The sequence below is a fragment of the Bidens hawaiensis genome, unplaced genomic scaffold, assembly GCF_021521415.1.
Source record: "Bidens hawaiensis isolate Kalapana, Puna unplaced genomic scaffold, B.hawaiensis_p1.1 tig00038085_1, whole genome shotgun sequence".
NCBI classification, from domain to species: domain Eukaryota; kingdom Viridiplantae; phylum Streptophyta; class Magnoliopsida; order Asterales; family Asteraceae; genus Bidens; species Bidens hawaiensis.
The window spans coordinates 162654-173774 of NW_027496670.1; the positions used below are offsets into that span (position 1 = coordinate 162654).

Here is an 11121-nt window from a genome sequence, read left to right on the forward strand (position 1 = left end):
TTTGTTTGACACTCTTCGGGGCGATTGCTTCCGCAATGTCCCTTGCAAACTTGGATGTTCCCGCATTTGCAACAGTTGGTCTAAAGGTTTTGGAGAAGTCACGTGGGTTTCCACCCGCGTTTTTTGGTTTGAAGGTTTCTCCAAAATTCCTTCTCGGTTGGAAGTCTGTTTCCTTACGCTTCCCTTTCGCCCTATTTGCGTCGCTGTCGGACTCCTCCCAATCATCGTCCAAGTACTCGCACTCATTGCTCATGTTGAGCTGTTGTCGAGTGCTTCCGAATTCGTCAGCCTGTTGGAGTGAACGTAAGCGTTCATCCAACTCAGCTTGGAATTCCTTTTGACGTGCTTCCGCCCACGCTTTAACTTGATCAAGTGTTTGGCGGGGGAGCCTCGTCTGTTGTCTTTCCACCTGGGTATCAATGAATCCCAGGTGAGGATTGTTTACTGCACTTGCCCCGGCTTGGGTAGCCGGGGTAGTGTTCGTAAAATGTGTGTACTCGCCGGTGTTCCCCCAGTAGCTGGGGTTGTGGTTATCGGGGTCTCTTGGTCACTCGCTAGCCTTGGCACCGGAGTAACCTTAACCATTTTTCCAGAAGTTTTGAAAAAACTGAGAATTAGTTCTAGCTTTTATGCACGGATGGTGCCAATGAAGAAACACTAAGTGACCCCGGGCAGATTACGGATAATCTGGGGGCTAAGTAGATGTTTCCCACGAGGGTTAGGTCCGGCAAAGATGGTTGTTCTTCTGATGACCAGCAAAACAGACACCGTGAGCTCGTCACTGAGAAGGGGGGGTTCCTCCTTGTGACCACCCTCCGGCGTGAGAATCAGACTAGATTGCTCTGAATATGTGTATATATTGAGAGAGATTGCTAGAGAAGATGAGATACCAGATCATGATACCGTTCCAAGGTGTTGGAGTATTTATAGCCGAAGGTAGGTTTCCAAGCAGGTACAGCCAGCTGTATAATATTCCTTTTCTACCAACTGTGGGCTACGCACTTGCCATGCTGGTAGTTGGTGGGTAGGCAGCGGCTGATAGTGACATGGCCGGCTGTGTACTATTCCTTTTCCACCAACTGCAGGCTATGTACGTGCCACGACAAGGGTTGGTGAGTAGGCAGCGGTTGATAGTGACATTTTGTACTAGAGCGTGCTTCTCGTACTGTTGTCGGTGAGCTGTCACCCTGTGATTGGTTCATGGGCTGCTTTGGTTAGATCTTGTCTATTTTGTCCATACCTTGGCAGGTATAGTACAAAAAATCTTCCAGAAGCGTACGGACTGGCTCATTTGGGCGGGAGTATTCCCGCCTTGCTCATTCCTTCAGGTAACACTGAATTATTGAGTGCCTTGTGCGTGTAGCCTTGCTATTAGTGCGGGTGGCCTTCCCTGATGGCTTGTATCCGCAACTGCGGGAACAGGCGGGGTACTTCACCATTGGGAGGCTTTTCCTGCGGGAACAGCTGGCGTGCTGTGCGTAAGGTCTTCATCTCTGAGCATGGTTGGTCCTGCGGAACCAGTTGGTCCTTGCGCAGACGCCCCTCTTCAAGGTGAGTCTTGCGGGTCCAACTGGGCTCTGCTCGGACCTACCTCTTCAATCCCACCACCAAGCAACGGGCACTCATCCCATCGGTCCCAAAAAACATCCGTTCTATGGCTCTAGCGTTTCATCAAACGGAGTGTGTGTGCTACAAAGTTGTTTGTATCCGTGCTTTAGAGCTTGACGGGGACTTGTTTCAGATTCAAGTCTACTCGTCTGATACAAGGACATGGAAGATTTGTGTAGAATCTTTCTCTGCGCAGATATCCAAGTACGACTACCCGGTTTACTTCAATGGAGCCGTTTATTGGGCTCCCGATTATCATAGTGGCGGTAATTTCGTGTGCTTCAAATTAGATGCTGAACAGTTGCAAATGCTGCCCTTACTGGTGGAGATGATGCCTTATGAAACAAGTATAATGTATTTTGGGGAATCGAGAGGTCATCTACATTTAATATTTCACACTGATGGTGAAGAACATATTTTGTGTGTGAATGTTTATGAGATGCTGAAGGATCATTGGGGTGGCTTGTCAAGTATCGAGTACAACTCAATGGGCTTCTGCGTGATTTTCCGTACCTGGTCACTCAATATCAGATTCTGGGTGATTTCGGGGAAATGGAATATCCACACCAAAATGATTTTGATGTCGTGGATGTGGTTAGAGGTAAAGAAGACGAAGATACATTCTTGGTGTTGTCATCTAACGGGAAGATTATAAGGTACAATGTTCACGACAAGAGTGTTAAGGAGTTATATAGGTGCAACAGCATCTACATGCGTCTCACAGGGTTCCATCGTTACATCGAAACCTTGTCTTCTGTCTAGAAGACAACTAGGTTTGTTTATGTTTTCTCTTAAGGTGTTTGAATGTGTTCTAAAGTATTAGTTTATATATGGTACTAAGTTGATGATAAAACTGGAAAGTTTAGTAATTTGTGGTTGTTGAAAACTTTGTATATGGAGAAATGGACATTTATTTACTTGCAAGTTTATATTTTGGCATAACTGGAATTTTTGTTAGTTTGTTTGTGTGCCTCTGGTTATTAGAACCTGTTTATATGTTTGTGTAATTGATGTGCAAAAGAAAAAGAAAAATCTATTTGACAAATGCTTTGTAGAACAGGTTTTAAAAATCTTGATGATGGTTCCATAATTAACTTGTTTGGCTAGCTGATAATCATGGTGCAACATCTTATTACATGTGTTAAACCACTACTATGAATGCAGCAGAGTGTCATTGGAATGTCCAAATCTTTACCAGAAAAACGACCCGCTTAAATAATCAAGAGCAAACAGAGACGACGCAGCGGTGTTGGGACTGTTGGTTGATAACAGGTGTGATGAGTTTTTGATAAGCTCTCACTAAAATTAGAAATAAGTGGAGGCCACTATAAAGCTACTTACCACAGAGTCTCCATGTGAAGTTGGAGACAAAGAAAATCAATCACCTTAGAATAGGTCAATGGATAAAAAAATATAGTTAAATTGGACTTAAATAATCTCAATTATGAATTATTGGCAAAATAACATTCTCAACTAATGGGTTTAGTGCTGACGGTTTCATCTTTTAACATATATGTATCAACGAGTTGTGACTAACGGAAATTTGATTCCGTTAGAGTGATGATGATATGTCATGCATATGTGGCAAAATCATACTTTTCTTATATATATATATATTAAATATTGTTTTTAGAATAAATATATATTGAAAAAAGTAAAAAGTATATTTAATTAGTACGATGTAGTAGGTTGTATTCATTGTACTAGATTTAGGTGGTGTTTGTTTCTTTAAAAAACGTCTGTGTTGGTTCTTTTGTCTGCGTCGCGCAGACCACGGACATATATTGCATGTGGTTTGTTAATTTTAACTATTTTGGTCCAATCGTCAACCACTTAACAATTTGAAACACTAAAGTTTTAATATGTAACAATTTTAGTCAAGCTGATAAACACCATCCAAATTTTTTTTTTGTTAAAACCCCATGTACGCCCCGTTTGAGGGGTATTTTTGTCCATTCTGATTTCTAAATATCTCCCCCACCACCCACCATCCCCATTCTTGCAAATCGATTTAGGGGCCTTATAGCGGAAAGCGAAGCTCGCATGAAGTTGTATCACTATTCGGACCTAGTTCGCTGTAAACGTTGGATTCGCAGGAAAGCTCTCCAGATCACCAAGAATTGTGATTAAATAACCCAGGTCACAGTCATTGAAAAGCTATTGGTCTGTGAATTCAATGGAAAAAACATATTTCATTTGTAAACGAACTCTAAACCCTAGCTATTATCGACATTATTCGATCCACTATCTGGAATGTGTTAATCTAATATATGGAAGTGCACGACTGTGACATCCTGTTGGTTCATCCGCCGTCTCTGATCCCTAGCCACCACCGCTCTCCAACTTGTTCACACCAGCGCCATCGTCTTCATTGTAGTATTACCGTTTAGTCCTCTGATGTCGTCGGGTCTGTTAGGAAGCCATCGTTTTTGTTTGTTTTGCAGCACCACGTACCACACAGTCGACACCATGGTTGTTTGTACGGGTACCGGCCATAAGGGCCCCAAATCGCTTTTCGGCTTGTGGCCGAATTTATGGTGGTGATGGCATTGGTGGTGGAAGGATTTTGATGGTTACGGAGTTTTAACTAAAAGTGTGTATGGCATCCCAATGAAATAAACCCCTCTATACAAGGGAAAACATACAAAGAGATAAATCAAACAAATATCTAACCATATCTTCTAAACATATAATTGATATGAAATATACTTCTAATAAATATAAATATAATCTATAATATTAACATAATGAGGATGATCACATGAATACAAAGAGAAATATGGGTGGATGAAAATACCTCTCACGTGGGGCAAACATGAGGGGTTTTAACGGATAGGTTGGACGATGTTTGTCAATTGGACTGAAATATTTATAAATTGAAACTTTAATGACTAAAATTGTTAAAAGGGTTTAATGATTGGACCTTAAGAGTTACGATCAACAAACCACATGTACCAAAATAGCAAACATGAAAAGAAATCGTAAACCAAAAAAATTTTGTGTAGAATATGAGTAATTTTTTTATATATCAATTAGCAATCTTCGAATAATTTGCTGCCGTTCGTCAACGTACCTTGAACTTGAAGGGCTACAATACTCATCTTTCATAAGTTGGAGGTCTCAAGTGTCTTCTTGCCAATTGGGTTTATCAAGGAGTACGCTTAATCAAATTAACAACGTACTTTGGTGCTTATGATAATCTTCTATGGAGGATTCGAATCAACAACCTGGAACAATAATTGCTTCCAACACAGAAGTGGCTAGCAAATCAAACAAAACCCTTAAAACCTGCTTCTCCCAGGCTTCCATGGAGGATTCTGATGATCATCAATCGACTCAATCTGGAGCATTAATCGGTTCCAACGAAGACCTTTTAACCGAAATCCTTATCCGGCTTCCTGTTACCTCAATCCTTCATTTCAAATCCGTATGTAAACACTGGCTATTGCTTTTGACTAACAGTCATTTAACCCACCGGTATGATAATAATAACCTTTCTAAATCTCCTCTTGGTCTTTTTGGTCGCACTCATTTAACCCGCTTTTCAAAATTTGATGCTCATCTTGCGCGCGATATATATGTCCCATTTGATGTCGAAGACGGAGGCACTCCTCCTTTCCGTAGTCTTGATTTCTACTTTAATAGTCCCAATGTCGAAATCTCGCACTCTTGTAACGGTTTATTACTTTGTTGTACCATTCACATTCATGGTGCTCGTGAACATTATGTTTTCAATCCCACCACCAAGCAATTGGCATTCATCCCAACGCTCCCCATAGCCATCCGTTTTATGGCTCTGGCATTCGATCAAAAACACTACAAAGTTGTTTGTATTCTTGGTTTAGATCCTAGCAAGGACTTTTGCCAGATTCAAGTATACTCGTCTAATACGAGGAAGTGGAAAATTTGTATTAATTTTTTCTATGCACCAAGAGCTATTTTTGACAACCCGGTTTACTGGAATGGAACCGTTTATTGGGCTTCCTCTTATCAAAATAATTTATGGTACTTCAAATTAGATGCTGAACAATCGCAAATGTTGCCCTTACCGGTGGAGATGATGTCTTATGAAACAAATATAATGTATTTTGGGGAATCGAGAGGTCATCTACATTTAATATTTCACACAGATGGGGAAGAATATGTTTTGCAAGTGAATGTGTACGAGATGTTGATGGATCATTCAGGGTGGCTTGTCAAGTATCGAGTACAACTTTACGAGCTTTTGCGTGATTTTCCATGCTTGCTCCTTTACTACAAGACTCCGCGTTATTTCTGGGGAACGGGACATCCATACCAAAATGATTTTCAAGTCGTTGATGTGGTTAGAGGTAAAGAAGAAGAAGATACATTCTTGGTGCTGGTAACTCCAGGGAAGATGATAAGGTACAATGTTTACAAAAAGAGTTTTAAGGAGTTATATAGGTGCGACAACTACAACTTGCATCTCTCAAGTTTTCATCGTTACATCGAAACCTTGTCTTCTTTCTAGAAGACAATTAGGTTTATTTGTGTTTTTCTATTAAGTTGTTCTAATGTGTTTTCTATTAAGGTGGTGCCTGCTAGTTTGTTTTATGCACCTATGTTGTTCAGGGTATAGGGATTGCTTATTAGAACATGTTCTCTAACTAGTTATTAATTTTTGTACAACAATATGCACTTTTTTAGCATCCAAATTGTGTGGTTTTCTGTTTTAGAATTAGTAGTATTATTACCCGTGCTTCACTGCGTGGGTTTAAGTTGGTGACTATTAAATAAAACTGGGCTAATGCAACCTGGTTTTCAAAGGAAATGGGATATATATATATTTAACCAGGTGCAAGATCTGTTTCTTCATGGTAAGAGTGGGTAACAACCGTAACATGATCAGTAAAAAAGGTTTGTAGGCCAAAAAGAACATACACGTCAAATGAAGAACATCAACACGAAAGCAATGCCGAATGCTTTGGTTATCGATTATCATTCTTACTATTATAAAAGAAAAATAGATTATCATTCTTATTTTCTGGATCATAACTAAACGGAAAGATTGTTGTGGTTTCTAGTTCACTGCTCGTGTTAATTGACAAACCTTTTAGGTATCTAGGGGTGGAAAAACAAACCCAAATGGGTTGTTTTGTGTCAATATATATGGATAATTTTTTAAATTGGAATGGGTTAAGATGGATCAAAAGGATTTTCTAAGGAGGTCAAGATGGGTTGGGGAAATGCTAGTGACTGATGGTTATGGGTTAGAATGGGTTTGTACATGGGTTAGAATGGACTAAAACAAGCTCTATTCAATTTAATTTTAAACAAAACCCACGGAACCGAATATAAACCAAGAAATCGAAACCGAAATCATTGAAACCGCATAGATACCAAAACCGACCGAAATGAAAAAAAAACAAAATCGAACCGAAAAAAACCCAACAAAAATCGAACATGAACCAATACAAAACCGTTTTTTTAATGAACGAGGATGACGGGGGAAACATTTTAGTTATTTTACATTTTGCGTTTTTTTATTTATATTTTGAGTTATTATTTTTTTATTAATTTTTTGAAGGGTTTTTGAAACTCTTTGTATTTTTGAAACGTTTAAGTTTTGTTACAAAGTTGTTAATTAGAAACCATATATCATGTTCTTGACGGTCTGGTGAAGCGGGCGGGTTGGGCTGGGTGCTAGGTGAAAATGGGTTCATGTCAAACTGGGTTCGGGTCAAAAGGGGTTGCTTTTAATAATGTATCAGTTCGGTCCTGACTAAGACAAAAAATAGTAGATTCAATAGCCATGTACGGTGTATGTGGTGGTTGCTCCAGTAAACATATTAAAGGCAGAGATCATGGTGTATGTGATGGTTGCAGTGGTAGTTGTGTCTATGGCGGTGTGGCTGCATCAGTAGGAGGGTGGCGCTGGCAGCATTGGTGTTTTACGATGTGTTGGCAGTGACGAACGGTAGGTTGTGGTGACAACAATGAGCGTTAGCAAGTATTATCAAGTTACCCATTTTGACCCGGTATTTAATTTGAATCAACCTAGATTGACTTCTTGTGTAATTTGAGTAGACCCAAATTAAGCAATGTGCTATTATTATTATTTTTTTAAACCCAATTAAGTCAGCCCATTTATTAGTAATAAGATTGGTAATTGTTAACAAGGACAAAATGTTCACTTTAAGTCCTTAGTACAGAATGTGCATATGGAGTAAATATTTGAGTTACGATATTTACTGACACGAGTATGAAATAGCATAAGGATGAAAGAATGAAATAACATAAGAATGGAAGAATGCGCGAGTCTCGTTTCTATATTGATAGTAACTCGTTTTGTACCGCATGTGGTGCATTAACATGCATTCGCTATATGTTAAGTTCGCTACAATCTCAACACTAATTTTTTTTTTAAAAAAGTAATACGTTAACGTCGAAAACAGTATCAACACTCATATAACTTATAATTAGAACATTAATGTATTAAAATATTAAATATGGAATTGGTAACACTTATTTTATAAAAAATATTTAAAAAAACCATACCGTACCGACGCTAAACACAAAAGGTAAATTAGGAGACGTTCAAAACAGTATCGATACTCGTATACGATTAAAACAATAGCGGTACTCGCATAACTTACGATAAACAATTTAATATGTTTTACTAATCAAATGGTACTGGAAAAAAATCAACAAACATCCTTGGAAATAAAAAACATATGGTACTAAAGTTTGTTAATACAATCACGAAATAAAAAACATACAATCTCGAAATAAAAAGGCAATTAACACATTAAATATTTTCAATGAACAATTATCAACAAACCAATTCCTTGTGAATGAGTAGATTTGTTTTGCAAGCTAATTAAGTGTTGAAAACATATCCTATTTAGTTTATATAACATGCATTTTTATTTATATTAATTTATTAGTAAACTAACTAAACATTTGAAAAAAGTAAAACTTTAAAAGGTGTATATACTCTCTCTTCACACCTATTTTATCATATTATTGCTTAATACCAAAATATTTGAATGCAACAAATCAACAATCACGTATAGCTAGTAGCTATATATTGACCAGCCATGAATCGGTTTTCCATATATAGAGGTATAACATAATGAGATATGATAAAATGCCAATAACTATCCAAATACTTAAACTAGAGATATAATAATGACAAAAACAAACTAAAACAAGAATTCAAACAATAATTATAATTTATTTATAAGATTACAATTTCAAGTGAAGTTACTTAGGTTGTTGTAATCTATACTTTCGGAACCCTAGGTAGCGTTGGTTTGGTGGTGGCAGTGGTTGTTGGGGCGACCGGCTTACATTTTGTAACCCTAGGTGGCGGTGTGGTTTTTTCTTGATATTGGTTGACCTAATTGTTTTTATTTATTCTATTTACACTTCATTTCATTTCAGTGTCGATTTATTGGGTTTATTTAGTTTTAGGATTTTTGTTGAATGCGGGCTGTAGCAAGCAACTATTAATTTTTGTGTTACATTTTTTGTTTGTTCCTATTGATAATGTTTTACGTATCCTTGTAGTGTAGGTTTCTTTAGGAATTATTGTAGGAGTATGAACTGATGGAAAGGTATCAATTTCTTTATCTATCGTTTGGTATTGCAGTCCCCTAAATGTATTTGTCTTCATTTTCTTACTTTACCAATTCACTTTGTTCGTCTATTGGTTGCTGCCGGTTTCAATTTCCGTGTGTTACAGTAGGTGACGGCGCATGGCGTGCCCGTGGTGATGGTTTACAGTGGTAACGATTTGTTTGTGTTGTTGTTGATTATTTATTTTCTGGCGACCATGTGTTCGGAAAACTATAATACCTTTGGATTTTGGGTGTCATCTCAATGATGGTGGAAGTATGGTTATCTGAAAGGTGTTCGATTTGGCACTCTATGTCTGGTCGAGAAAGAACTGAAGGTAATATGCTTTAGTTCATATATCTATTATTATGGTATTTTATTTCATCATTTTCTTATGCAGTTAATGTGTGTAATATGATTTACTTTATTGTTTTTATTATCATCTTTCAGGACATAGATAAACAAGCTACAAAAGAAGTAGATTAAGCCATGGCTTTGGCAAAGGTAATATACGGACATGTCAAATTTCTCCCCTTTATAACGGGCCAAGCATGTCAAATTTTTCAAAATTAGCTACTAATGCTTTGCAGCAGCCTATATCATTATTTTGCAGTTGTCAAGTTGAAATATCCTTATGTGTATGATGTTTTTTTTATTTTAATGCAATAATAACAAACATACGGATATAATCTTTCTTTTGTTATGCACTTTGTTATCTACTAATGGTCAAACCAAATATTTCCCCCACCAAATATGAAAATGAAAATTTAATATTAGGTCTCATCTCTCCTTTCCAGTTCAATTCTCCAATTCATCACCATCGTTTCATCACCATCCACGGTCAGTTGCATTAAATTGGGTATTTAATATGTTTCTTTGGGATAACGAATGTCTTACCGTTGCATTTAGTTTGGTATTTAATATGCTTTTTTCGTTTACAGTTGCATTAAATTCCTTGCAAAATTCAACGATGATGAAAGATAAAGACTTGGCGACGGAAACGCAGCAACTCATCAACCAGGATAATGATACTCATGTAGGTAGTGGTCGTTCTTCAGAAGATGATAGCGATGCGGCATCCTATACAGAAGAGGACCACGATTTAGAAGATAGGGACCACGATTTAGAAGATGCGAGTGACCATCACCTGAATTCAAAGAAGCGTTCGAAAGGGCTTGTGCACAGGGCCTGACCAGGTTACCAAGAATAGGCAGAGACTACGTACACTCTGGTGGAAGAAAACGAATAATTACTTTTGATGAACAAGATAAGTTTTCAGGTGAATATAAATCAGAAATCGTAAGTTATTTGGGAGATCGAGTACGATACAATGTGGGTTTAAGGTTTCTGTCGTGGAAGAGTGTGCCTAAAGAGACAAAGGATGCTATTTGGGTTGAAATTACAGTTAACTCTTCTCTAATTACTTGTTAATTTGCAGTAGTTTAATTTTACAGTTTTCATTTTCTGATTTTTGTTAACATATACATTGCAGAAATTCTATGAGGTTGATGCATGTCGTAGGCGTCAGATAATGACTCACCTTGGTACCCTGCTCCGGAATTTTAGAAGAAAAATGTATGAGGGATACATACTACCCAACCTAAGTAAGCCGAAGAAACTTGGCAAGGTGCCTCAACAGTATAGTACATTCGTGAATCAAGATGACTGGAACAACTTTGTTGCATATACAGTCAGAGAAGTTCAAGGTTTTATAAATTAACTCGATCTGTTATTCTAATTAAGTATTGTTTTTTGATGATCTTGAAAACTCTAATTAATTACTTAATGGAAAATTTAAAACTTGTGTATGGAAGGGATTGTCGATTAAAGCCAAACAAGCCAGGGCAAAGAACCGTTATGATCATTACCTGGGAAGAGGAGGATATACTTATCTCAAAGATAAGCCAATAACTTCACTTCCTTAATTTAATT

At 37.6% G+C, this 11121-nt stretch overlaps 2 protein-coding genes across 2 annotated transcripts; both read left to right on the forward strand.

The window, feature by feature from the left end:
• The first annotated feature begins 1654 nt into the window (after nt 1-1654).
• On the forward strand, nt 1655-2370 carry LOC143589997 (F-box protein At5g07610-like). The gene is made up of 2 exons (XM_077070605.1): nt 1655-1955; nt 2057-2370. Exons 1-2 carry the CDS (start codon nt 1655-1657, stop codon nt 2368-2370), a joined length of 615 nt encoding a protein of 204 aa, XP_076926720.1.
• A 2260-nt stretch (nt 2371-4630) lies between these two features.
• On the forward strand, nt 4631-6135 carry LOC143590000 (F-box protein At5g07610-like). The gene has a single exon (XM_077070607.1). The coding sequence runs from the start codon at nt 4814-4816 to the stop codon at nt 6098-6100; it is 1287 nt and encodes a 428-aa protein (XP_076926722.1). The 5' UTR covers nt 4631-4813; the 3' UTR covers nt 6101-6135.
• Nucleotides 6136-11121: the final 4986 nt, after the last annotated feature.

Excerpts from the sequence above, each read along its gene's own strand:
- LOC143589997 (XM_077070605.1), top strand. The coding sequence starts at position 1,655 with ATGGCTCTAGCGTTTCATCAAACGGAGTGTGTGTGCTACAAAGTTGTT. Across the intron at positions 1,956-2,056 it reads GATGATGCCTTATGAAACAA|GATCATTGGGGTGGCTTGTC; the intron begins GTATAATGTATT and ends GAGATGCTGAAG.
- LOC143590000 (XM_077070607.1), top strand. The coding sequence starts at position 4,814 with ATGGAGGATTCGAATCAACAACCTGGAACAATAATTGCTTCCAACACA.